This window comes from Nycticebus coucang, chromosome 6, assembly GCF_027406575.1.
Source record: "Nycticebus coucang isolate mNycCou1 chromosome 6, mNycCou1.pri, whole genome shotgun sequence".
Taxonomy (NCBI): Eukaryota; Metazoa; Chordata; class Mammalia; order Primates; family Lorisidae; genus Nycticebus; species Nycticebus coucang.
In genome coordinates, this window is record NC_069785.1 from 81,436,907 (window position 1) to 81,464,212 (window position 27,306).

Genomic DNA, 27,306 nt, shown 5'->3' on the forward strand with positions numbered 1-27,306 from the left:
GATCTTCCCAGGCTTGCACGCTCCCTGCACACGACCTGGCCTCCAGCGGCCGGAGTCCTGGTGGGTCCTGAGCAGACAACAGCGCGGACACCGGGGACCTAGAGCGCAAGACGGCACCTCCCGCAGCCAGAGCGCCCCCTGGCTGGCCCCGGGCGCGCTGCGGCCGCGGAGCCGGGTGCCCGGCCCTCTCCCCGCCCCGGGGAGGAGTCGCTGGCGCTCGAGGTCCGCGCCCCGCCCCCGAGGGGGCGGGGCGAGGCGAGGCGGCGGTCCGGCGTCTGGGAGAAGCTGTCCGCCGCGCTGGGGGCTAGGGCCGCCGGCGCTGGGCGCAGGCTCCGGGCTCAAGCGGCCGCTGATGGGAGGCGGCGCCCGGGCGGGCCCGACAGCGTGGCGGCCACCATGGGAAACAAGCAGACCATCTTCACCGAAGAGCAGCTAGACAACTACCAGGTGAGCCGGCGCGCTCCGACCCGAGAAGCGGCTCCCTCCACCCCTCGCACTTGCCGCGGCCTCTCGAAAGCCAGGTCACCGGAATGCAAACCCTGCCTCTGCCTTCAGCTCGCAGCCTGACCTTGTGCTGATGACTCCTTCTCGCCAAGCTTCAGTTTCCCCACCTGGAGAACATGAGAGCTTTCCAGTATGAGGATTCTCCCAGGCGCCCCTCCGTACAGCTACAACTGCTTCTTACTCCCCGGCCCATAATTCACCCCACCACCCTGGCACAGAGGAGAGAGTCAGTAAGCTGAGCTGGACCAGGACCGCCCTTCCCTCCTCCCTGCCCCAGTCTCAGGAAATAGCCAAGGAATAGCAGAAATGAGAGCTGAGGTCCTGTCTGGGCTGGGAGTGGGTGTATCCGTCTCCAATACAGCCTTAAATTGGGGACGACCTGTTTGTTGGGATCTCTCCTTGCGAGTCAGGCCGGGGGCGGTGGCTCAGGGCTGTAATCCCAGCACTCTGGGAGGCCAAGGCGGGTGGATCGCTTGAGTTGAGCAAGAGTGAGACCCCATCTCTATTAAAAATAGAAAAACTAGACGGGTGTTGTGGCCGGGCCTGTAGTCCCAGCTATTTGGGAGGCTGAAACAAAAAGACTCTCTTGAACCCAAGAGTTTGAGGTTGCTGTGAGCTATGATGATGCTAAGGTACTCAACCCCAGGATGATGGAGTCAGACTGTCTCCAAAAAAAAAAAGGCAAGTCAGGTACCCATCTTACATCCTACATGGCCACCAGCTTAGCCCCGTGGAGGTTTCCCTGCCTCCAGAACCAGCTGTCCAGGTCTGGTGTCCCAATGCTTTCCTACCCATGTAAAAACTTCCCCATGATTACAGAAAGAAACCCAACCCTCTGGCTTGCCTGGAGACCTGGCCAGCTCCTCTGACCTCCTGACTTCCTCTGCAGCCTGTCTCCCCAAGCCCCTTCCCTGCCCTCTGCACTGAAGCCACCTCAGAGCAATCTGCAGGCCCCCTATTCACCAGGCTCTTTCCTCCATCCCTGCCTCTGCCCATGCTGTTTCCTGGGCTTGGGATGTCTCTCCCCTTCTCTCTCCAGGTGATCTCTGACGCCCTTCCTGACTCCCCCAGGTAGTGGGGCAAGACTGTGTTGTCACCTGTGTAACTGGGGGAGAAGAACACCAGCAGGGTCCCTGGACATGCCTCTGCCTTTCTGAGGATCTGTGGAGATGCAGGAAAGCAGGCTTGAGGTGTGGGTCCTCAGATGTGGTTCAAGACAAAACACAGGCTCCTCCCCCTCCTGGAATACGTAGTTGTCAATAACATGGATTTCTCAGCTCCTATATCAGGCTGTGGGAAGGAAGAGGGGGCCACAATTGTGGGGCCTCTGCTGTGTTCCTGGGCTGTAGTTCATGCCCTCTAGTCATTAACTCACTTGATTATCATATCAAAGTGGATTATTAGCCCCATTTTACAGAAAAGTAAACAGAGGCTGAGGAGCCATTTGGTACCCTTGCCAATCAGGGCTCACACAGGAATTTGAGTCCTGAAAACGAGGCTCACTCCTTTAGTTGGGAGTGGGCTAGGGTGGGCATATGTGCTTATTGTCCTCAAGGCACTACAGTCAAGTGAGATAGACTCTCACCTCCAAGGTGGCCCTTGACAGAGGCAGGTGGTGGAGTATGTTCCCAGGGAGGTGCAGTGGGCAGTGGGAGGCCAACAGGGAGGGTGCTTCTGCTGTGTGTGGAAGGTGCAGATACGGTGTAGCACTTGGGCAGGCCCTTGGAAGAAGGGTAGGATTTTGCCAAGCAGGGCCTAGAAGGAGGCATTCCAGGTGGGAGTGGGCTCAGGTGAGCCGCAAAACATGCTGAGAAGTAAAGAGTTGCTTCATGGGGGTGGGAGCCTGCATTCCTCTCAGCTTGGCCTGGCATTGGGTTACCTCTTGGAGCCAGTCCAGTGCTGAGTTCTGATCCTCTGCCAGAGCCCGGCTGGACCCAGCCAGGCAGGGTGGAAAAAATAAGAGCTATGCAAACTGAGAGCCCCACATCGCCTTCCCTCTGCTCTCCAGCCAGCCAGGTCCCAGCTGGGGGTGGCCCTAACTTATAGCACCTGCTTCCCAAGTGACCCTTAGGGTTTCATGAGAGTCTCTCCTGGTAGTCTTGCCTTCTCAAGGCGGGTACCCACCCCTCCCTGGATCCCAAACCTAGTGATTCTCCTTTTTTTTTTCTTTGTTTGAGACAGTCTCATTCTGTTGCCCTGGAGTAGAGTGCTGTGGCATTGGTAGCTCACAGCAATTTCAGACTCCTAGGCTCAAGTGATCCTCTTCCCTGAGTAGCTGGGACTACACCTGCCCACCACTGCATCCAGCTAATTTTTCTATTTTTAGTAGAAAATAGAAACCATTCTTGCTCAGGCTGGTCTACAACTCCTCAGCTCAAGGGATCCTCCCTCCTTGGCCCTCCAGAGTGCTAGGATTACAGATGTGAGCCACCATGCTCAGCCCACTGGTGATTCTTGAAGTTTAAGCTTCTTTTTTTTTTATTGAGACAGAGTCTCTCTTTGTTGCCCTCAGTAGAATGCCGTGGCATCATAGCTCACAGCAACCTCCAACTCTTGGGCTCAAGTGATTCTCTTGCCTCAGCCTCCTGAGTAGCTGGGACTACAGGCCCCCGCCACAGTGCCAGGCTATTTTTAGAAACAGGGTCTCACTCTTGGCTCAGGCTGGTCTTGAACCCGTGTGGCAATCCACCCACCTCGACCTCCTAGAGTGCTAGGATTACAGGCAATGAGCCACAATGCCTAGCTCTGCCCAAAATACTCCTCTGCATTGCACATCCATCCCCCAGATCCTCAAACCTTAAGACAGGGCTTGCTACCCCAATTCCAAGCATATTGAAGGGCTTCTATCCAGGCACACCCTCACCTCTGGCCTTGTTCTCCTGGTGCCTTCCTCTCACCTCTTGGCTAACCTAGTCTGGCTCATCTTTCTTTTCGTTTTTTGAGACAGTCTCATAACATACACACACTCATCCCTCTGGGCATGCCACTGTCTCTTTACACTCCATCCTTCCTATGTGGCCCCTGCCCTGGTAGAGAGAGGCACTTGGAGGATGTTATAAAATGAATAAATAGATATTTGGTAAGGCCTGGCTGTAGACAGGCAAAGAACTCCAGACAAGGATTCTGAAATCCTAGATTTAGGTCATCTGGGCAGGGAGGCTGTAGACCTTAGCAAGCCACTGTCCCCTTCTGGGTCTCACTGTTCCCACCTCTAAAATGGGAGTATTAACCCAGCTTTGGGTTTCATGTCACAGAGCTCTCTTGGGGATCTACTGAGAGCCCTCTGGAGCCTGGCCATGAGCCATGTGTTGGTCAGCTGGGCAGCACCACTTCTATTCCAGCTGGCAGGGCTATGCCTGACTGCTGGCAGAGGTAGACCAGGCACATAGGAGGTGGGAGGCAGGGGGTGCTGCCTGGATCAAGTAGTCCTTGAGTTTAATTTTGGAGAATGGAGAAGATTTGGAGTTGCTGGCAAAGGAGGGGAGATCTCCAGGTGGGACAGTGGAGTGAGTACAGACTTGGAGGCTTCTACTATAAAAGCCTGGGTCATCCTGTCTCCTGCTGCCTGAGTCCTGAGGGCCACCTTCCTCTCTTCCTTCCTCTTTTTCTCCCTCCCACTCCTCATGACCCTACCTGAGCTGGTACCTTTGCCTGAACACCTGTTCTCTATGTCCCTATGAACTGTCAGGTGCCAAGCAATAATGGAGTCTTTTTCCTTCAGAGGAGTATAAGAAAGGGTCCCCACAGATGTGTGGCCTCAGCTCCCTCGGCAGCTGAGTATGTGGAGGTAGGTGGGCTTTTTGGTGACTCACAGTGGTACAGCTGCAGACTCTGGGGAGATGCCTCTGGGACATGGGGCAGTAGATGGAGCTGTTTTGATGTGGAGAAGCCCTGTCACCTGTGGCATATAGAGACTTCCTCACCTTATCTCATTTGCTCCTCATACTGTCCCAAATAGAGAGGCACTATTCCCACTTTACAGATATAGAAACTGAGGCTCAAAAAGGAGAATGACTTGCCTAAGTGTCTGAAGCAAGACTGTAATTTGAATCTGACTACCTAACCTTTCCACTGCCACACCACCAGGCTACTCAGAGCCCTAAGAAGCTTTCAAGGACACCTGCCTTATTTACCCCCTGTGAGGTACCTCTCTGGGACTCATCCCAGGGAAACAAGCCAACAGAAGAAACAGAAAACATCAGTCAATGAGCAGGTTCATGGCAGATTTATCAGTAATGTTGAAATGGAGAAACATCTATTACTAAATGTTTATAATGAGAAAGCTTAAGCTAAGCAGAGGCAATGCCTTCAGTGAGATGTTCTGTGACCATTGAGATGATAAAATAACTGCCATGGAAGATCTATATATGGAAATATCTGGTCAGTCATTCTAGTGTGCCGGGTATAGGGATATACAGTGGGTGCAGGACCAGCGAGTGGCTGGTATATAGCAGTCACAAGTAGACTGCAGCTCTGTAGTCATAGACAGTGGTCAAGAAATTTACAGGCCTCAGTTCCATTCCCAGCCCTCCTGGGATCAGAACAGCTGCCATCAGAACAGCTCCATCTACTGCTGTCCCCAGCCTGTCTATCTTAGGCCTGGGAGGTGAGGAGTTTTCTGTCTGTGCTGGGTGGGGAGTGGTAGGCTCCTTCATCAGCCTGCACCTTTCGTGGCTTCTATAGAGGAGCCCCATCAGCCCTATAGCTTAGGGCAAGCTATTCAACTTTGCTGAGTCTCAGTTTTCCCATCTGTAAAGTGGGGAGATAATGCCTACTCCATAGACTGATGATGAGGATTGAACAAAATTGGCTATTCAGAATCATATGTGCCAAGTTCATGTTGATCATCTACTGGCTCTGATGTGGTTCTCAGCCTGGGCTGCATATTGGAACCAATCAAGTGGCTTTCTTTTTCTTTTCTTTTTTTTTTTTTTGCAGTTTTCGGCCGGGGCTGGGTTTGAACCTGCCACCTCCAGCATATGGGGCTGGCGCCCTACCGCTTTGAGCCACAGGTGCCACCCTAGTTTTAAAATTTTTTTAGAAACAAAGGCTTGCTATGTTGCCCAGGCTGAAGTGCAGTGACCCAGTCGTATTTCACTGTAACCTTGAATTCCTATGCTCAAGCAATCCCCCTGTCTCAGCCTCCCAAGGAGCTGGGACTACAGATTTGTACTACCACATCAGCTAATTTTTTTTTTTTTTTTTTTTTTTGAGACAGAGTCTCACTTTGTTGGTGTTGGTAGGGTGCCATGGCGTCATAGCTCACAGCATCCTCAAACTCTTGGGCTCAAGCAGTTCTCTTGCCTCAGCTTCCCAAGTAACTGGGACTATAGGCGCCTGCCACAACACCTGGCTATTTTTAGAGATGGGGTCTTGCTCTTACAATCCATCTACCTTGGCCTCCAAGTGCTAAGATTACAGGTCTGAGCCACTGCACCCAGCCCATGTCAGTTAATTTTTGAATTTTTTGTAGAGTCAAAGTCTTGCTATGTTATCCAGGCTGGTTTTGAACTCCTGGGCTCAAGAGATCCTCCTGCTTCAGCCCTTAAGTGCTAGGATTACAGGTGTGAGCTGCTGTGCCCTGTGGCTTTGGAAACCACTGATACCTAGATCCATCCTCAGGGATTCCTATTTCATGGCTCAGGAGTCTGCTAAGAGGTAGGGGCCAAAGGTATTTTAAACAGCTCTCCCCATGATTCTGCTCTAGAGCAGGCATTCTTACACTTCAGCACACTTTAGCATCACTGGGAGGGCTTTTTTTTAAATGCACATTCCTAGGTCCCACCCCTAGAGCCTGAGAACTTGTATTGGCATAGAGCTCTAAAGAACTGTGGCTAGGGAGTAGGGTTCTATGGGACACTTTTGCATCTTTTGCCAGTAGAACCCTCAGGTCAGGACCTGGGCACTTCCTTTCTAAACTAGGGGATAGGAGAGAGGAGACAGTAAGGGGAAAAGGACAGATTGGGCAGAAGAAAGCAGAAGCCAAGATCTATCCTCATTCCCAGTTTTACTGACAGCCCCCTCTGGGCTAGTTGGGAGGGCCTGGTCCTTCTACGGGGCCCCTCCAGACCATGGGAACAGCTCTGGGGTAAAGGGAATTCTGTGCCTAGACTCGGCCAGGCTTCCCTGGCTGCCTGCTCCAGGTTTCTGGAGTCTGCTAAGGAGTCAGCCCACATGTCCCCAGCCTGTCTATCTTAGGCCTGGGAGGCGAGGAGTTTTCTGTCTGTGCTGGGTGGGGAGTGGTGGGCTGCTTCATCAGCCTGCACCTTTCCTGGCTTCTGTAGAGGAGCCCCATCGGCAAAGCCCCAACATTTCCTGAGGATCAATAAGTGGCTTAGAAGGTCCCTGTCAGCAAAGCCCCTGTGTTTCCTGGGGAGCAGCAGGTAGCTTAGAAGACTTGTTGGGCCAGATGGGCCCTGGAAATTCCCACTGATTCTCCCTTCTTCAGCTCTCCTGAGGAGCCCAGTGGAAGCCCTAGATGTTGTGTGCATCCTGTGGGCGTCCTCTCTCTGGCCCTCCTCAACTCACAGTCCAGTTGTCCTTCTGGCTAGTGACTTCAGTTGTCATCCAGGGCAGGCCTGGCTGTGTGCCACAGCCCCTCTTCAGAGCCAGCTCAGGTCAGCATTTGGTCCTAGCAAGCCCCATGGGCTTTGGGCTCTGCAGAACCTACAAGACCTTCTCCCTTCATGCTGGAGCAGTGGGGAAGGTGGAGGAACTAAACAGCGGTGGAGAGAAGCATAAAAAATCTCTGCAGCTGGGCATTTTATGAGGTGCAGGGTCCTTTTCACCTCTGTGCCACTCACAAAGCACTGACACAGCAGCCATCATCACAGACTCCTGGGGTTGACACCTTGGGCAGGCCTGACCTGACCCCTGAGATGAGGGGTCACAGTCCAGTGCTGTTCCTCCCTGAGGAATGCCTACATGGGGGCCTCAGCAGCACTAGCTCCTCCCTGGCCACCTTCCTCTTCCCTGTACCCAGAGCCTTTCCACTCCCTTCTCTATGTGGCCTCAACCCTTCTCTATGTGGCTCAGACACCAGGCACACACTGATATTTCTTCCCTGGTCTATGTGCCTAGAACTCTTGGCCTCTGAGCCTGGGGCTGCTGCCTGTGGCCACCTAGGATGCACATCGCACAACCCCGCCAGGGCCATTATCAGGGCTGCCATGGGGATGGTGCCCTCTGCAGCTGTGGGGCACACTGTGGGGACCTGAGTCCTCAGTCTGGAGTTGTCTCCCAGCCAGCTCCCCGTTATACCATCCCCCTGCCCTCCCTTCAGGCACATCCACCTGTCAGTTCTCCATCTCCCTCCTGGAGGTGGGATATGTACCTCCTCCTATGCCCATAGCTCCCCAGGCCTGGCTCAGAATGGACAAAGCCTTCGGGCTGCATTTTCTGGGCCCCTTAGAAAAGGGAGCGGGCAATGGCAGCAGTGTCTCTCGTACCCCAGTCCTGGGCTGCTCGTATGAGGCCCTGCAGCATCGAGAGCTCTGAGGGAGAGAGGAGCCTGGGAGCTGCAGGCCGACTGTGTGTGCTTCCCCCCACAGGACTGCACCTTCTTCAATAAGAAGGACATCCTCAAGTAAGTGTGGCTTCTTGTTCACCCCCTTGGGGCTGGGGTACCAGTGTGGGCTGGATGTCTCACTGGGGGGAGCCCTGACCTCCATCAGGAGCCAAGTTCAGGCCTCTGCTCCACCCCTGAGCTGCTTTATAGATCCAGATCCTTCTGCCAGGATTGAATGTTCACTGCATGTTGGATTCCAGGGTGGGTGGTTTGGGGGCATGTTTTTACTTAGTCCTCACTGTGGCATTGTAACAAGAGAATCTTTGTAACCTCGTTTTATACATGGGGCTTAGCAACTTGGCCAAAGTCACACAGCCAGGAATCGAGGACCCAGCCTCTGGCTGCAGGTCCCTTGCAGTCTCACTGCATCCTGGGGCTGCTACAGAGAGTCCCTACCTGCTGGACTAGGGGTCACTGAGGGCCCACTGGCTCCAGATTTGATGTCCTTGCACTCCTGGATATCTAAAAATTAGCCTACTACCCAGAGTGGTTCGTCAGGGGTCTCCTTCCTTCCCAGGAAAGCCCCTCTCCTTGGGAGTTTGAAGGGTAGACCCAGATAAGAAAGACAAAGGGGACTGGCAGCCTCAAATCCCCAGAACCAGACAGTGAGCAGAAATTGCAAAATGCTGGGAAACCTGCCTCTCGGGCCTAGCCGGGCCCCTCTGCCCGGGCTATCAGGTGGCACTAAAAGCCAGAAAAGTCTCAAGATCACTTTCCCTGGCAATCGATGGACAGACTGGGACTAGAGCAGTTTGTCACTGCCCAGACCACACTGCTCAGACAGGCAGTACCCCTCGGCCTTCCCTCTGCCGAAGTTGCCACTGCAATCTGTCCCTGAATGGGCAGGGGACACCCCACTTCTGTCACCCAGAGAGGTCTGGCATCAGCAGATCCAGACTGTACTCCCAGCATCCTAGCTCCGTAGCCTTGGGCCATTGCCAAGCTTCAGTGCCTTCTGTGAGATAGGGATAATGCTACCCACCCTCAGAGCACTGCTGGGGACACTAACACCAGGTGTGATGTTTGGTAAGGAGATCTGGTCTTTAGCTTGAGAGATGTGACAGGTGAGGTCCTCATTTGGGCAGGATGGCTCTCAGAACTGTGCTAATACAAGTGTCATCCCAGCATTCTCACACACCTCTTACCTTTCAGAATTCTTGGCATAGACATCTGTTAAGCCTGGCCAGGGAGTTCCGCCTGCCCTGTCCCTGCTATTGTAGAGGCCCAGCCCAGGCTGCTTGGCTTCTGAGGCCCACAGAAATTTCCATGCTGCCAACCCCAGCCTTCTCCCTGACTGTCTCACTGCCTGGAGTGCCTTTCCTCCTCTTGCCCTGGTATTGCTCTGCATCCTTCCAGAACCATCTCCCCGCCTCACTAGTGCTCACCCAGCTGTTCTCATGGCCTGGTAGGGGCTCTGTGGGCTCATGGGCTTAAGTGCTCAGCCCCCTAGACCTGCCATTACGCATGGCTTCCTGTTAGCCACCAGGAAGCACTTGAAGAATATGTGAGTGAAGAATAAGTTGGCTAGGAGAGGACATTTTAGACTGGGGAGCAGCAGGGACAAGGACACAAACCTGCTTCCCCCACCTCCAGCCTCTGGTATTCTTGCTGAGAACAGCAAAGTTGCTGTCAGGGCAAGAGGGAAGAGTGGCTCAAAGCAGGCCAGGAACTGAGTCCAGTATGACCCTGAGGCCTTCAGGGGTGTCCCTAGCACGTTAGCAAACTCCAAGCAGGTAAGATGACTTGGTGGGGAGGGGGGGACCTCGCTCTCCACTGCATTGGCCTGCCCAGCTCTGCACACTAGAGCAGAGGCCACACCTGAGGTCCCAAAAGCCATAAAGGACCCTCCAGCCAGTGGGACACCTCTTCCTGGGCCCCCTCTGCCTGTTCTGCCACTGGTTTGTTCAGGTTGCATCTCTGGATTAGCCTCTCTGGAGACCCAAGGGGTTAGACCTGGTGCTTTTTCTGCCAAGCGGTCATGTGAGGAGGGGAGAGTCTCCCTGGGATCTGGTCCCCACCGTGTGGCATCTGTGTCTCATGGCACATCTGCAGTGTGGGGACGACAGTGTTCCCTGGAGTTCTTTCCTCACAGGCCCTTGTGGCTAGAGGGCCAGTGACAGTCTTGTTAAATACAACAAAGGGCTGCCTAAACTTTTGTTGCCCTCTGGCCCACCACAGGGAAGGGTATGAGACAAGGCGGGGTGTGGAGACTGTCTGTCCCTGAGGGACCAAGCATGGCCACAGTAGCATGGTTCCAGTTTGGGCCCCTTTGCTTTTCTCTCTGGGCTTCAGTGGAGGCTAGTGTGACTGGCCATCTCTGCTAGGCCAGCTCTTTCTTCTGTTCACTCAGGTCCAGGCAGCATACCTGAGGCCCAGAGCCAGAGAGGGCAAGGGCCACAGAGCTGCCCAGCAGTACACCGCAGGTCAGCAGCAAAGCCCGGCTGGCCAAACCCTGGCCTCTGCTGGCTGGCCCTACTCTCAAGGGCCTTTCATGCTGTTTCCCCACCCCCACCTGGAGGCTTCCTTGGTAAGCTGCACCCTGAGTATTGACCAGATGGTGAGGAGGAAACTTGAGTAGGAGGTTTTCCTTTGCAGCTTGGGAACCAGCTGGCAGCCTTGGGGAAACGATACCGAGTCACCGACAATTCTCCTTTGGTCCTCCCCTCCTTCCTCCCACTCTGCCCCACCCAGGTAGATCTACTTGCTGCCTTGACACCAAATCCTCCACTCTACACTGAGCTGGGTGGGCAGCCCACCTCACCAGGCCACCCCCCGATTCAGCCACCTTCCTTTCTATAGGGCCCTGCTCAGCACCCAACTCCTCTTACCCCAAGAGGCTATACAAATGGAACAGGGTCCTTGTCCCCTCAGTGCAGTGGGAGGCTCACCCAGCCTGCACCCCAAGGCATTTGTCTGTTTGTTACTTTATTGTTTATTTTCTTAACCTTTTAAACATTTTGTATAATCCATTTCGATTACTTTTATTTTTTCATCTCCCCCCATTTTGATTAGTTTTAGTTTTTTTCTTAAACATATACATGATGACTGTAGAAAAATTAGAAGTAAAGCCAGTCAAAAGAAAAAAAAATTACCTAAAATCCTACTGTGGAGAAATAATGACCACTTATCTTTTGGTGTGTGTTGTACCAGTATTTATCTTTTGTATGTGTTTATCAAAAAAGTCAGATCGTATTATCTTTTTTTTTAATTTTTTTGGCCGGGGCTGGGCTCGAATCAACTACCCATGGCATATGGGGCCAGTGCCCTACTCCTTGAGCCACAGGTGCCACCCCAGATCGTGTTATCTTATAATATGCTTTAAATTATTTTTCCTTAGGCATGGAAAAATAGATAAGAAAGCAATGGAAAACAGTATGGTAGTTCCTCAAAAAACTTAAGATCACCATATGGTCCAGCAATTCTACCTCTGGAGATACACCCAAAAGAATTGAAAGCAGGGTCTTGAAGATACATGTGTACACTCATGTTCTTAGTGGCATTATTCATAATAGCCAAAAAATGCAAGCTACCCAAGCGTCCATCAGCAGATAATGGATAAACAAAATGTTTATTTGATCTAAAAAATGGAATATTATTCAGGTTTAAAAAGAAAGGAATGTCGGGCACCTTCTACAATGTGGAAGAACCTTGAGGACATTGTGCTAAGTGAAATAAACAAGTCACAAAAAGGCAAACACTGTACTATCCCGCTTACATGAGGTACCTAGGGCAGTCAAATCTGTAGAGACAGAAGGACTGGTGGTTCTCAGGGGCTGGGAAGTTGGGGGAAATAGGGAATTAAGTCTTTAATGGGTACGGAGTTTCTGTTTTCCAAGAGGAAGAGATTTCTGGAGATGGATTGTACAACACTGAATATCTACTTATAAAGAGTTAGGATGGTAAATTTTATGTCATGTCATTTTACTACAATTTAAGAAAATTTTTTAATGGTTAAGATGGTAAATTTTATGTTATGTTATCACAGCCTTTTTATTTTCTTTTGAGACAGAGTCTTACTCTGTCGCCCTGGGGTTGAGTGCCATGGCGTCGTCATAGTGCACAGCAACCTCAGACTCCTGGTTTCAAGCCATTCTCCTGCCTCACTTTCCCAAGTGCTGGGACTATAGGCACCCACCACTATGCCTGGCTAAGTTTTCTATTTTTATAGAGATGGGGTCTCGCCCTTGCTCAGGCTGGTCTCAAACTCCTGAGCTCAGGCAATCTATCCATCTCAGCCTCCCAGAGTGCTAGGATTACAGGGATGAGCCACCCTGCCTGGGGACACATTTTTGTTTTAGAGAGACGGAGACGGGTCTCACTTGTTGCCCAGAGTGATCTTGAACTCCTGGGCTCTGAAACAACTCTTCTGCCTTGGCCTTCTAAAATGCTGGGGTTACAAACATGAGCCACTACACCCAGCTGCTCAGCTTTTAAAAATTAAAAAAGAAAGAGTGGGGTCTCAGTGTGTGACAAATCTTATACCATCAATGAATCCCCAGCAATAAAAGAAAGAAAGAGAGGAAAAAAGGAAAGAGGGAAGGAAGGAGGGAGGGAGGGAGGAGGGGAGGGAGGGAGGAAGGAAGGATGGAAGGAAGGAAGGCACTTGAAGGAGGGAGGGAGGAAGGAAGGAAGGCAGACAGGCAGGCATGCACTTTGGGCCAGACGGGGGAAAAAAAATATTAAAAAAGAAAAAAAATTTTTCTTACTGCCACCTCACCACTTGAAATAATAGGAAGGGAGGGAGGGAAGGACTTTGGGCCAGACAGGGGGAAAAATTTTTTTTTTTTTAATTTCTTAAAATAATCACTTGGTTACATTTTAGTGACCGACCTTCCTTTTAGTCTTGTCTTAGGTATATAAATATATTCAAGCTTTTTAAAAATGGGATTATACTGTACACTCTACTTTTTTCACTTAGTATCTTGTGACAACTTTCAATACTAATAGATAGTCTATAATATTTTAAGTTGTTGAATTTAATAGATGTGCCTTAATTCATTCAGCTGGACATTTAGATTTCTGACTTTTCACCATTTCAATTAGTACTACAGTGAATAAGACTTTTGATTTTTGCCCACATTCCTGTTATATCCTTGTCATTTATTAGGTCTGAAACTCAGCTGCCTGTAGGGCCCAGTATGCACTGTAATTATATAAGTGAAGCTGTCCAGTGCAGTGGCATCTCTTTAGAGCTGGTACCTACAAAAACAGGTGCTCCTTTGCCCCAAGCTAAAAGCTAAGGGGAATCTAGGCCCAGCTTGATCAGGAAATCCAAATATATAATATAAAATCTTTTAATTTGCAAATGTGGCAAGTAAACTATAAATTTTAATTCATTATTTTAATTTAAGTATGTGAAAGCCAAGTGTGATTATTGGCCACAAGTTTGTGTCTTTCAGGAAAATCCATCTTTTCCCCACTAATTTTTTTTTTTTTTTTTTTGAGACAGAGTCTCACTGTGTCACCCTGGGTAGAGTGCTATGGTATCACAGCTCACAGCAACCTCCAACTCTTGGGCTTAAGTGATTCTCTGGCCTCAGCCTCCCAAGGAGCTGGGACTACAGGCATCTGCCACAGTGCCTGGCTATTTTTTTGTTGCAATTGTCATTGTTGTCTAGTGGGCCTGGGCTGGGTTCATACCTGCCTGCCTCAGCGTATGTGGCTGGCACCCTAACCACTGAGCTACAAGCGCCGAGACTTTTTCCCATTAATTTTAAATGTTACTTATCATGGACTAATTCTGATTTATGTTTGGGTCTGTCTCTTCCACCAATCTGCCTTGTCAATGCCAATGTCCATTTTGTACTGTTTTACTTATGTCACTTTAAACCTTGTTTCAACATCCGATAGGACAAATATTTCCCCAGTTTCTCTTTTTTGAATCCTCCCCCCAACTTCTCTACATTTATTCTTCCAAACATATTTTTGGATCAGGCTGGCAAGTTCTGATATCTAAAAGATATTATAGATATCTAAAAGATATTATAGATATCTAAAAGATATTATAGATCTTTTGCATATTTTGATTAGGATTATAATTATTTTACAGAAAAATGGAGACTTACAGTATTAAGCCTTTCTTTTTTTTTTTTGTAGAGACAGAGTCTCACTTTATGGCCCTCGGTAGAGTGCCGTGGCCTCACACAGCTCACAGCAACCTCCAACTCCTGGGCTTAAGCGATTCTCTTGCCTCAGCCTCCCAAGTAGCTGGGACTACAGGCGCCCGCCACAACGCCCGGCTATTTTTTGGTTGCAGTTTGGCCGGGGCCGGGTTTGAACCCACCACCCTCGGTATATGGGGCTGGCGCCTTACCGACTGAGCCACAGGCGCCGCCCGTGTATTAAGCCTTTCTAATCAGAAATATGCAATAGTTAGCTACCTATAATATTTGATATCCTTTGGTTAAGTTCCATGATTTTCTTCATACTTCAAAATTAGTACATTTTATACTAATTCTACACACAGTTTTTGATGTTTTGGGTTTTTTTACTTAGAGCAATAGAAGTTTATTTATTTATTTATTTATTTATTTTTTTGTAGAGACAGAGTCTCACTGTACCGCCCTCGGGTAGAGTGCTGTGGCGTCACACGGCTCACAGCAACCTCTAACTCTTGGGCTTACGCGATTCTCTTGCCTCAGCCTCCCAAGCAGCTGGGACTACAGGCGCCCACCACAACACCCGGCTATTTTTTTGTTGCAGTTTGGCCGGGGCTGGGTTTGAACCCGCCACCCTCAGCATATGGGCCCCGTGCCCTACTCACTGAGCCACAGGTGCCACCCTAGAAGTTTATTTTTACAGCTCTAGAGGCTAGAAATCTAAAATCAAGGTGTTAGCAGCACCATGATCCTTCTGACAGTTCTAAGACTCTCCCTTGCCTCTCCTTAGCTTCTGGTGTTTGCTGGCATTTGTCGGTTCCTTGGCCTTAGATACATCGCTACAATCTCCACCTCCTTCATCACATGATGTTCTCCCTGGGTGTGATTTTTTTGGTTCTTTTAAATTGTGGATTATATCTTTTAAATCATATTTTTGAATAGGCTAATGGTGATATATATATATATTTAGAAAACCTCTGAGTGCTCCCTATTAATGATTCAAATAGTTTTTTAAGCCGATTATTTTTGTTCTTCCAACAAATAATAACTTGCATCCTCCTTTTCAATTTTTTTTTTTGTTTGTTTTTGTTTTTTTGTTTTTTGCAGTTTTTGGCCAGGGCTGGGTTTGAATCTGCCATCTCCAGCATATGGGGCCAGCGCCCTACTCCTTTGAGCCACAGGTGCCGCCCATTTTCAATTTTTTTTTTTTAAGAGACCAGGTAGCACTCAAGCGGAATGGCAGTGGTAGAATCATAGCTCACTGCAACCTCAAACTCCTGGGTTCATGCAATCCTTCTGCCTCAGCCTCCTGAGTAGCTGGGACTGTAGGCATGTGCCCCCATGCCCAGTTAATTTATTTTATTCTATTTTTTTGTAGAGATTTGGTTTTGCTTAGATGCCCAGGCTGGTCTTTAACTCTTGGGCTCAAACAATCTTCCTGCCTTGGCCTCCCAAGGAGGTGGGATTATAGGTGTGGGTGACCATGCCCAGCTTCCAATATTTAAATATACTATTTTATTGTCTTAACTAATTACCATTGTCCATCAGTATACGTGGAGGATTTGTTCCAGGACCTCCAGAGAATGCCACAAACGGAGGATGTTCACGTCCCTGCTGTAAAATGGTGTAGTATTTGCATATAACCTGTGTATATCCTCCTGTATACTTCAAATCATCTCTAGATTCCTCATAATACCTAATACAACATAAATGCTATAAAAAGAGTCGTTATACCATATTATTTAGGGAATAATGGCAAGAAAAAATGTACATTTCCTTTACTCAAGGCATCAATAAAAAGAAAAATCAAAAATTTGTACATGTTCAATAGACATGCTATTCATTTCCCCCAGTACTTTCGGTCCTCAGATGACTGAATCCTGGGCCACGTGCTCTTGTTATGGATATGGTCCATAACAGTGGTGATTTTAGGCACCCCCCCTTTATGGGGATATCTCCAGTGTCTTATCACTTACATACGATGTTGTTTGTTAGTCTGAGATAAGGAAATACCATTTTGTTTTTGCCCCTGAGTGTAAACGCCTTTTGTTTCTGTTTTATTAAGAATTTAAAAATTTTTTATGGACAAAAATAATACATACTTTTAAAATTTTTGCTCATTCATAAGTACTTTTAAAAATCCAAACAATTGAGAAGTAGGTAAAATAATAAATAAAAATCCATTTTCCTTTTATCACTTATCTCCATTCTTACTTCACACAAAGTGTAAACATGTGGTATATAACTTTTCAGATATTTTTCTGTATCTATACAACCATATAGTCACAAATGTATCATCAAATAGATTCAAACATGTTTTACCTAGTAATATGATTTATAGTCACAGATTTCCAAACATTGAACTTTCCTTGCAGCCTGGAGTAAGTCCTGCTTGGTCCTAAGGTATTTCTCTTTAAAATACTGTTGGACGTGAGGCACCAGTGTGACCTTTCATTAGACCTGTGCTTCTGTATGTGGATGTGCCATCAGGCCATGCTGAATGCTACCCAGTGGGTTGTGTGTCAGGGTTCTTACTAACTTTCTAAAATAAACTGGGAGGCTTTTCCCTTTTTTGCCCCATGCTCTGGAGTAGTTGAGGTAGCATTATTTGTGGTCCTGGATGTTAAAACTAGTATGTAAATTTTGAACTCTGTGCCCTTTATTGTGGGGAGATGACAGGGAGATAGTTATTTGAAAGTTTTTAGAGTTTTTCCCAGAGTGATTTGGGTTTTCAAATTTCCTTGGATTAGCTTCCCAAAAAAAAAAAAAAATTCTATAAGGCTGGGTACTGTGGCTCATGCCTGTAGTCCTAGCACTCAGGGAGGCTGAGACAGGTGGATTACTTGGGCTCAGGAGTTTGAGACCAGCCTAAGCAAGAGTGAGATTCCATATCTACTAAAAAATAGAAAAACTAGCAGGGCATGGTGGTGCATGCTTGTAGTCCCAGTTATTTGGGAGGCTCAGGCCAGAAGATTGCTCAAGTCCAAGAGTTTGAGGTTGCTGTGAGCTATGAAACCATGGCACTCTACCCAGGGTGGCACAGTGAGATTCTATCTCAAAAACAAAAACAAAAACTGTCAACTTAATTCTGGAACAGATTTGTCTACCAAGGCAGAAGCTGGCCTGCCCTCCCACATCCACCAGAGGACACCTCCTCAACCCCACCAAGCACCCACAGCTCCTCTCCCAAATCCACCCATATCAGGAGCCCTGCCATGGCAAGCATCCTGTTAACAGCTACCAGCTGAAGGCTGGGTGGTTTTACTAACATCATCCTATTTAATCCTCACGCGTGTGAGAACAATAGATAGGACAAGCCCCACTTTTCTGATAGGGAAATTTATTCTCCAGTGGGTTAACCCACTTACCCAAGGCCACACAGCAAGTGCAGTATGGGCAGGGCTCCAACCTCAGCCTGACGTCAGGGCTTTCCTGCAGCTGCACCGTGTAACTTTGTAACTTCGGAAGTGCAAGCCAATCCCAGAAGTACCCAACATTACTCTCAATATGTGAGGTGAGGGCCAAGGTTACAGTGAGTAAGGTTGGAAACACTGTGGATCTATCAAAGGAACATGTAACCAGATGCATGAATTTTGATACATTTTGGTTCTGTATTTAGGGAAAGTGTAAAAAAAATTTCTTCAACGCAGGAAATAGGAGCAAAGAAGGTCCTCAAGTACCCTCTTGTGGACAGTTCCAGTTTGATTCTGCTACCCTGACCACCCTGATATTTGCTGACCCCCTCCTATGCAAGGGACAGGTTTGGGGACTTTCGCCCCTGTGCTGTATCTCCAAGCCATGGTGCTTCCTTGTGATTTCAGACCCTTTTACAGGGATGTGTGGCTGTGAAAGTGGGCCTATGGCATTTTGCTTTTTATCTGCCCTGATGGGCTCTGAACCAGGTGATGACATGCCTGCCAAGGAACCAAACAACTAGAATTGAGGTCCTGGGTTCAAGTCCTGTCCCCACGGCTGTGTAAGCTGGGGCAGGCACTTAATCCTTGAGCCTCAGTTTCCCCCCCTGAAAAATGGGAGACTAATATCTACCTCTCAGGGTGGTTTGGGGATTAAAGTGAGCACAGTAATCCACACGGAGCATCAGCCAGGGCCTAGCACAGATCATACTTGCTACTCTGGCATCATTATCTTGTGTGAGCTAGGTAGGTGGTCAGGCCTACTAGAGAGGGCTAGGCAGCAGACCCCTGGAATTCTTAGGACCTAAGAGAGGCTTGGGAGGCTGTGCTGAAGGGCTTGCTAAGGGTGGGCCTTGGGGCTGTGTCACTTAGAAGAAGACACAGGGTGATGTGGTTCTGGGGGTAGGAGGGGAGGCGTGGGCCCAGGAGATGTGGGATCATACTGTGACCTCATCGGGAAGCTAGGCTTCTTTGACACCTCACCGATACCCCTACACTTGTTTCCCTCTTCTGGAAGCACTTTATGGACACAGTTTCGTCTGAACACACCTTGGGCCTGTCTTGGGGACACTGAATGTGGGGACACTGGAGAAAGGAGGACTGAATAATGGGGAAGGGGCCTCCCAGAGGTGAGATGTGGTCAGGGTGCCTCATACCCAGCACACTGAGATGGGCTTATGCAGGAGGATGGGACAGGAGCTGGGCACACAAACCATCGTTGAGGAAGGCCAGGCCCAGGCAGCAGGCTGGGTTTTAGTGGCCTCCTACTAGAGAGAGGTGTGGGTGGCCTGTTCACAGGGGCTTCCTGAGGATGTCAGGGCTGCTGAGAGTACTTCTGGAGACCCAACTCTTGGCCTGAATTGGGGTTGTGGGGCCCCAGCTTTGATGGACCCTCAGGAGTGGCAAGAGGAGAGTGGCTAAGAGTTTCTCCTCTGGATTTCCAGTCCTGGGTTCTAACCATGGCCGTGAATACTTCCTACTGTGTGACCTTGGACGAAATACTCATGATTTCTTAAGCCTCAATTTGCTGGGCTATACACTGGGGTTCTAAGTTGCCTGTCTGCACAGTAAAGGTTGGGGGATTAAATAAGGTGTTGAAAGTTAAGTGTGTAGCACAGTGCCTAGAGCACAGAAGACCCCATGAGAGCCAGAAGGGAGACAAACAAAAAGATCTGATTGTGGGCCCAGGAGTGGAGGGTGGGGGAGGGGTGATAGTGGTGTGGCTGGTGTGTGTTGGGGGAGGAGCAGGGAGGGCCTGGACACGGGTTATCAGTACAGAACCTCCCCCTGTGGGCAGAGCAGATGGCCTCACACAGATCCCTCACCTGGTCCTGGCTGAGGTGGGTCTGCAGAGGCTAAGGCCTGGCTAGCGGCCATTGAGCTGCTCAGGGGTCCAGGGCTGGTGCCCCTCCAGCGCTTTTCCTCTGCTTCCTTTGAAGGCTCCACGCACGGTTCTATGAGCTGGCGCCCAATCTCGTGCCACTGGACTACAGGAAAAGCCCTATTGTCCATGTGCCTATGAGCCTCATCATCCAGATGCCAGAGCTCCGGGTGCGTGGGGGAGGCCTCTGCTGTGGCAGGGCAATGGGGGGCTCTGTGCCTTGGGCTGGGTGGCAGGTTACCCAGGTTGGCTGAACCTGGCTGGCTTCACCCTTTGTGGCTGTCCCGCCCTGAGCAAATCACTGCACTGCTCTGTGCCTCAGTTTCCTCATCTACTCTCTGTGAATAAATGCAGTGTGTGCACGCCTCCGTGAGAGTGTTGTCCAGCAGTGGCTGCCTCTGCCTGCTGTTGCCTGTGCTGCCCTGCTTGTGCCTTGAAGTGGTCTCAACCTGCTATTCTTGGCAGAATTGTGTTTCCCATTTTAGGTGATTTTTTTGTCTCCCTCTTGTCTGGTCGTGCCTTCTCACTGAGGTCAGCATCTGTGGCACTGCCTCTCAGACTGGAACATACACATGACTCCCTGGGGACTGTGTCAAAATGCTGATTCAGGTTCAATATGTCTGGGGGTAGGGTCAAGGTTGTTTTTCTAACAAGCTCCCAGGTGAGGCTGACGCTGGTGGTGCTGCTTACCTGTAATATGTAAAGTGCACACCAGTGTCGAGAAGGCACTTGGGCATAAGCTTGCACTGCTGCAGGACTTTGCAAATCGCCCCCTGCCCCAGGCCTGCAATGTATGGCTGGAGGCCAGGTCAGAGTGTTGCATGGCATTTACTTGAGGCCTGCACCCTGGTTAAAGCCTCAGTCCTGACAGACAGCAAGCCCCGGGCCATGGACAGGCACCCAGCCTGGCCTGGAAACCAGGCTCAGAGGGTCACAGGAGGGTGTGAGGCACCCATGGGCAGAAGCTATATAGTTTGTGTCTGAGTCTCCTTTGCTGGCCTGGATTGGGCACAGAATGGGGCCAGCCAAGTGCTAGTCAGCTGGGGTGAGGTCTACAGGAGAGGTGGGCCCAAGTGATGTGGGGCCAGAAGAAAGAATCAGTGTACAGCTCCCCAGGGGAGGCAGTATCCAGGGTAGTCTGGGTGAATTCGGGGGGTCTTAGGCAGAATGATTGGGGCCTGGGCCCTGAACTCTGTCCCACTCTTGGTGTTTGTCTTAGCCCAGCTTCCCCACTCTTTGGGCCCCTACCTCTGCCTGCCATACCCTGGCCTGACATGGCCTGAGTTGAGAGCTGCCCATGTCCTTGTCTCTTCTTGCTGGGGACAGAGCCCTGCATGTCAGGTGGAGCTTCCGTGTGCTCTCTGGGCAGTGGGACCTGTGTGTGCTCCTGCTTCAGATAAGGAGCATGTGCTGGCTGTGCTCCCCTTGAAGTGCTGCTGTGAATGGTGTGACGTGAACCAACAGAACACATGCTGAGCTCTTACACATGCCAGCACCTTCCTACTTGAATCCCCTCACAACCCAGTGAGGTAGTTGCCGTCATTGCAATTTTACAGATGGGGAAACAGGCTCAGAGGCAGTAGGCCTCTTACTTGTCCAAGGTCATGTAAGCTGTAAGCAGTCAGGCTCTAGGGTCCTCCTTCTTAACCTACACTCATGGAGATTGGTATGATTATTTCAGGAGAATCCCTTCAAAGAAAGGATCGTGGAAGCTTTTTCTGAGGATGGCGAGGGGAACCTCACCTTCAATGACTTTGTGGACATGTTTTCTGTGCTCTGCGAGTCGGCGCCCCGGGAGCTTAAAGCAAACTATGCCTTCAAGATCTACGGTAACACGGGAGTCGAGTCGACCTGTCTCTGAAGATTGCCTGTCCAGTAGGGTGGCCACAGGGGACACAGAATGCCCAAGAGACGTCTGTGGGGCCATGAGAGCAGAGAAGGAAGGGAAGCACCCACTTCAGTGGGGTGGTTAGTGTGAGTGCATTTATAGGTGGTGACATAGGCACTGGGGAGTCCAGTGGTGGCTTGCGGACTAGAGACATGGGGCAGGCAGACCCACTAGACTGAATGGCCTGTGAAGACTGAGGGAGGTGTTGGCTCGGTGCCTGCAGCTAGGTGCCAGTCACATACACCAGAGCTGGTGGATTCAAGTCCAGCCCAGGCCTGCCAAACAACAAAGACTGAGGGAGCTGAGGAAGCACTGGGCTTGATGTGGAGACCAGAGGGGTTCAGACAAGACGGGGCAGGGGCCAGGCTGTGAGGAGCCTACCAAGGAGGTAGGACCTAGTGCTCAGGGCATTTGAGGCCACTGCAGGGTTTCAGGTGGCGAAAAGCAGCTGTTCTGTGTTCTAGAACAATGCTTCAGCAGTTTTGAGGTATGAAATGGAGGAGCCAGAGAGGAGGTCTCGGGCATGATGATGAGGTGGTTTGGAGGGTGGCTCCCCAAAGCCCCCAGTGCTCTAGAGGCAGGGCCACCCTGTTTCACCCCTGCCCAACCCTCCTTCCTGCCGTCTCACTAGCCACCAGAGGGAGCAGGTGTTCACCATCCAGGAATCATGATGGTGCAGCCAAAGGGAGACAAGGTCACATCCACAGAGCTCACCCGCCGTGGGGCCTGACAGGACCCAGGCACTGACAGGTCACAGTGCTCAAATGGGGACACTGAGGCTCAGGGCAAGGCTGTGACCCATCCTGGACCAGGAGTCAAGGGCAGACCTCCGTCCTCAGCACCTTTGATCAGCCTGATCCCCAGGCAGCAGGGCCTGTCGGGGATATCTTTTCCTTTTGTAGTGTCGTGTTTATTTCAAAGGAGTCTGGTTTGCAACTGCACACCCATGTTGTCCTTGTATATCAGAAAGATGGTGCCTGCTGGTCTACCCTCCACAAACTATGCTCATGTGGTTCATGTAAAAAGCTCAAATTCTACCCAGCACCCCCCAGTCTGGAATGCCATGGCATTGCTGGGGGTAGGGGGGTGGTGGCTGTGGTCTATGTGCAGGGAACTGCAGAGCATGTGGGCCAGCAGACTCAGGGACATGGAAGGGAGAATTGTGGATCACTTGCTGCCCTGGGGTCTTGGGGTCTCATTTGTAGTGAGGATCACACTGGGCCTCAGTTTCCTTTAAATAAAGTCGTCACAGGAATCCAGCCTGCCAGCTTGCCAGCCAGAACATGTCTGCAGAAAGCCCAGTGTGTCTGCCTGCCCCAGAGTCATCCACAGGCAAGTCAGGGAGGGACAGTGCAAGGGTACCCGCCAAGAGCTGGTACAAGGACAAGGTGACTTGTCCTTGCCACCTTCTCTGTTCCTCCATTTGTTTTTATTTATTTATTTACTATTAAATCATAGCTGTGTACATTAATGCAATCATGGGGCACCATACACTGGTTTTATATGCCATTCAACATGTTTTCATCACACTGGTTAACATAGCCTTCCTGGCATTTTCTTAGTTATTGTTTTGAGACATTTACATTCTACATTTAGTAAGTTTCACATGTACCCTTGTAAGATGCACTGCAGGTGTGGTTCCACCAATGTACCCTCCCTCCGCCCATTCTCCCCCCTCCCTTCCCCTCCCATTCCCCCTTCCCCATATTCTTAGGTTATAATTGGGTTATAGCTTTCAGTGCCTACCCAATCAAAACTTTGAGGCTTGTTTTGAAAACTAAATGAGAAAAGCACCAAATGTTTGTATTAGCAGTTATGGCCTTTTTTTTTTTTTTTTTTTTTTTGAGATGGGTCTCAAAACGTTGTACTCATTTGCCACCTATAAGAAAGACTCAGACCCCACTTCAGGTATAAATCAGATGGTGATTATTACACCTACACAGGCAGGCCACCACCCAAAGGCAAACGGCCCTGAAGAGAAAGGCAGGGTGATTTTTATACCCTTTCTGTGCTACATGGTGAGCCAAGCAAAAACAGAAGCAGAATGTGGCGGTTGGTTAGCTCAGGGGCAGGGTTACAGAGTTGGCTCAGGGGGGCTACAGCGTGGCAGTTGGCACGAGGGCAGGGTTACAGCAATTCAGGGGGGTTGGCACCAGTTACAGGGAGTCAGGGGGTTACATCAAGGCAGCTGACATGGGGACAAACTTGGCTTGGGAAATTTTGCTTGAGTAAGCTTTCCACCATTGTTTAGCCACTGTTAAGGGGTTGGAGTAAGTTCAGGGAGGTTGCAGAACCTGGAAAACTCTGCTTGAGTGAGTTTTTACCATTGTTTGGCAAGGGAGCCAGGGAACTTAGAACTTCCTTGTAACCTGTGATCAGAGTTAAACTAATAAGGGGGGTTTGAGACAGGCGGGGACTCAGGCTGAAACAGTTAGGGGCCTTTAGGGGTCTTTTTGCTGGGTCAGTTACTACAAAAAGAGCCTCATTTTGTTGCCCTTGGTAGAGTGCCGGGGTGTCTTACCTCACAGCAACCTCAAACTCCTGGGCTTAAGCTATTCTCTTGCCTCAGCCTCCCTAGTAGCTGGGACTATGGGCACCTGCCACAATGCCCAGCTACTTTTTTGTTGCAGTTGTCATTATTACTTTAGTTAGCCCAGGCTGGGCTCAAACCCGCCAGCCTCTGTGTATGTGGCCGGCACCCTACCCACTGAACTACAGGTGCCACCCGTGGTTATTGTCTTTATCATTGCCAGTAATGGAGTTTGCCTGGTAGGCAGGAGGAGGCTATGTTCCCTGCTCTGGATGTAAAAAGGCTGGTCATGGGATAAGGGCTTCTGAGCCTCCTGACCCTTCATGTCCGACTCAGAGCCTGTCTTCAGCCACGTGAAACAGCTTAGAAGGTACAGGTCTGAGTCAAATAGGCCCCAAACCAGAATCCCTGCTCCTTGATGCCAATCACACAGCTTTCTGGACCTTGATTTCCTTAGCTTTAGAATTGTCCAGGGAGGTGGCGCCTGTGGCTCAAAGGACTAGGGTACTGGCCCCATATGCTGGAGGTGGTGGGTTCAAACCCAGCCCCAGCCAAAAACCTCAAAAAAAAAAAATACAGGGCCCACTGTGGGTTGAGGCTAGAAGGGCCATTTGGCCTGAGCCTGAAGTTCCCAGGGAGCCTCAGATTTGGAATTGTGAGCTGTCTCAGAGAGTCAAGTGTATAGTCATTGTGAGTGCTATGAATGGGGGTGTTCAAGCTGTGCCTTTCAGTTGGGGACAAGGACCTAGCATCCCCAGAGTTTGTGCACAGAGATGCCCTAGGGATGTTGGAGACTGGTGGACATATGAGTGTGACAAGCTGAGAGGAACAGGTGATATGGGGTAGGACCCTTGGCATCCCTGGGTGGGTCCAGCACTGGCTCAGACATGTCCCCCCCACCCCCCAGACTTCAACACTGACAATTTCATCTGCAAGGAGGACCTGGAGCTGACACTGGCCAAGCTCACCAAGTCAGAGCTGGATGAGGACGAGGTGGTGCTCGTGTGTGAAAAGGTCATTGAGGAGGCTGACCTGGATGGTGACGGCAAGCTGGGCTTTGCAGACTTTGAGGACATGATCGCCAAGGCCCCTGACTTCCTCAGGTGCTGCCACCCATGGGGCTGCTGCCAATGTGGGGCCCCTGTCCTGTACTGTCTATGATGGGTGGTGTACAGGCCAGGACACAGGTCAGGTTCAATGCCCAGCTCCCCTCGATGTGTGACTGGCCCTTGTCCCCTCCAGGGCCAGAATCTCATGTGAAGGAAAAGACCTGGAATCCCTGGGGACAGCTGCCCCTCTAAGTGTTCTTTCCCTCAGGGCTGCACCTTCTATGCAGCACTCCAAAGAGTCTGTTCAGGGTTGGGCCAGGGACCTGGTTTGCTTTTGCCTGAAGAGCCTTTACCTACCCAGCCCAGGGCCTCTCACCCTCTCTTGCCCTTCTCTCTTTCCAGCACATTCCACATCCGGATCTGAGGACACTGCTGAGGCTACAAGGGCCGGGAAGCCCACTATCCAGCCAGCCCTGCTATCTACACAGATGTGGCCTTCAGGGTCCCCAGGAAAGGACCTGTGGCATCTGGGTTCACATTTCCTGTGGCCCTTTCAGCAAAAAAGTCCTTAACCAGGGAAGTGGAGTGTGAGGAGTAGGGCCCTTCTCAGGGCCCCTGTGGTCCACCCTTAGGACTCACAGCTCTTCTCCAGCCTCTCCCCAGACTCCCCCAAATCCTAGTACCTCTCGCCCCTGGGGGGAAGGCAGAAAACCTAACAAGAGGTGGTGGGGTATGACTTGTCCAAGTGCTGGACAGATACCACAGTTGCCCAAGGAGGAATGAAAAAAAAAAAAAAAAGTCAAGAGTTTCAGAGTTTTAAGGAGCTATGCAATCTTTTCCCCCTACTCCAGGCTGGGCTGTGCCCTACCAGCTGCCTGTTGCCCTCTCCCGCCCCCTTCCCAATGTGAAGCTGTGTGAGCAAGGGTTCTAAGGGCTCTGCCCCATCTCTCTGCCTTGCAGTCACAAGTACCACTTGCCTGCCCTTCCTGTGCTGTGGAATCTTCACTGGTGTGTGCTGTCCACAGGTTTGTGAACTCTTGGTAGTAAAACACTTTTGTGTCCCTGCATTTCCATGTCTACCAATGTTAGAAAATGTTCCACATCGATATCTTTGCTTCTGGTCCTTGAAGTCACACCATTGGTGTGTCCCCTCCCAGGTTAAGCATTGCCCTCCCGCTTTAGGTGCTAACTTTGATTTCAGTGAGTGTGCCTTTGGGAAGAAGATACATCTGGGCCTCAAATCTTCCAGCAAGCCCCACAGAGGGCACTGGGTGAAAATCATTTCCATTTTCCTCATAACCATAGTAATTCTGGTCAGTGCTCATAAAGTACTACCCACGTGTCAGGCACAGGATTGGTGCCCTGCTCTTAATCCTTACAGGCCCAAAGAAGAAAGTGTAGGCCCGCTTTTCAGAGAGAGAAGCTGCATAGCCAGGCGGCCAGTAGGGCAGATTTCACACAGATGTGACCTGGTCCAGTTCTGCCCAGGGTCAGGCTGGGGAGCAGGGCATCTGTGATGTTCTCTTGGGGATGTGAGCTCTGCTTTCTGCCTTCTGGGCCTGGGGAGTGGGGCAGCTGACCAACTGTTCACCACTATGGGGCAAGGCTGGGAGGACACATGGGTGAAAACAGGAAAGGTCCTGACGGAAGATCAGGGAGCCAGCCTGATGTAGGGGGCAGGAGCAGAGGCCTGAGCCTGCAAAGCTGGTGCCTTGGCAAGGCCCTGAGGGCTTCTTGGTGGGCAAGGCCACACTGGGTTAGGGCCAGTTCTTGTGGGCAGGATCCAAGAGCCATTACTGAGGGTCAGGACTGGCTGGAGCCAAAAGGCAGATGAGGGTGACTGGTCATACAGGGACAGCCACCAGCTGCCCGCTGGCTGGCTCCAGATATGATACAGCAGTCATCCCAAGCAGCCAACTTGGCTTGGGCCTGCCTCACTGAGGCTATCTGCCAGGTGCTGACCAGCTATGTGGCTCCAAAATGGCAGCTCCTCCTCTCTGGACCTCAGTTTCCTCTCTGCAGCACAGGGAGCTGGGCTGGATGCCCCTTAGTGTCTGCCCAGCTTGCACCATGAGGCCGGGATGAAAGGCAGGGGCAAAGAGGACCTGAGGGGCCTGTTTCTGGAAGCCTCGTCTACCCCAGGGTCAGAGCCATGGCCCCTGAGGCTGGGCCTTCGCTGTTGCTTCCTGGCCTCTTGCTCTGATCCCCAGGGTGCAGAAGCACCGTATGTGGCTCATGGTCCTCCCTCCTTCCCACTGATGGGATCACAGGAGGGGAACTGGTTTTGTTCTCAATAGCAATTGCATGATGTCAGCCAGTCAGGACAATGTGTGTGCTGGCACAAGGCCTGCCACATGCTCAGTACAAGTTCAGGG

The 27,306-nt window shown here is 50.5% G+C and overlaps 2 protein-coding genes across 9 annotated transcripts in view; one reads left to right on the forward strand and one right to left on the reverse strand.

The window, feature by feature from the left end:
* IDH3A (isocitrate dehydrogenase (NAD(+)) 3 catalytic subunit alpha) overlaps positions 1 to 691 on the reverse strand; it is a 59,376-nt gene extending 58,685 nt beyond the window's left edge. Inside the window, exon 1 of the mRNA XM_053593423.1 lies at positions 569 to 691. The gene's annotated coding sequence lies outside the window, so the exon portion shown is untranslated. The remainder of the gene's footprint in view (positions 1 to 568) is intronic.
* On the forward strand, positions 173 to 27,263 carry CIB2 (calcium and integrin binding family member 2). Of its 8 annotated transcripts, none has more exons than XM_053593427.1 (7): positions 235 to 447; positions 4,226 to 4,291; positions 8,055 to 8,089; positions 19,523 to 19,634; positions 21,146 to 21,293; positions 24,790 to 24,985; positions 25,334 to 27,254. In XM_053593427.1, the coding sequence occupies exons 1-7, from the start codon at positions 397 to 399 to the stop codon at positions 25,353 to 25,355; spliced, it is 630 nt and encodes a 209-aa protein (XP_053449402.1). In that variant the 5' UTR covers positions 235 to 396; the 3' UTR covers positions 25,356 to 27,254. The 8 variants fall into 8 exon arrangements, 7 of the variants coding, with proteins under 7 accessions (XP_053449404.1, XP_053449402.1, XP_053449403.1 ...); XR_008380580.1 differs by lacking the exon at positions 235 to 447 and adding an exon at positions 621 to 734 and having other exon boundaries at positions 4,193 to 4,291; positions 24,819 to 24,985; positions 25,334 to 27,263; XM_053593424.1 differs by lacking the exon at positions 235 to 447 and adding an exon at positions 621 to 734 and having other exon boundaries at positions 4,193 to 4,291; positions 25,334 to 27,255.
* The last annotated feature ends 43 nt before the right edge of the window (positions 27,264 to 27,306 follow it).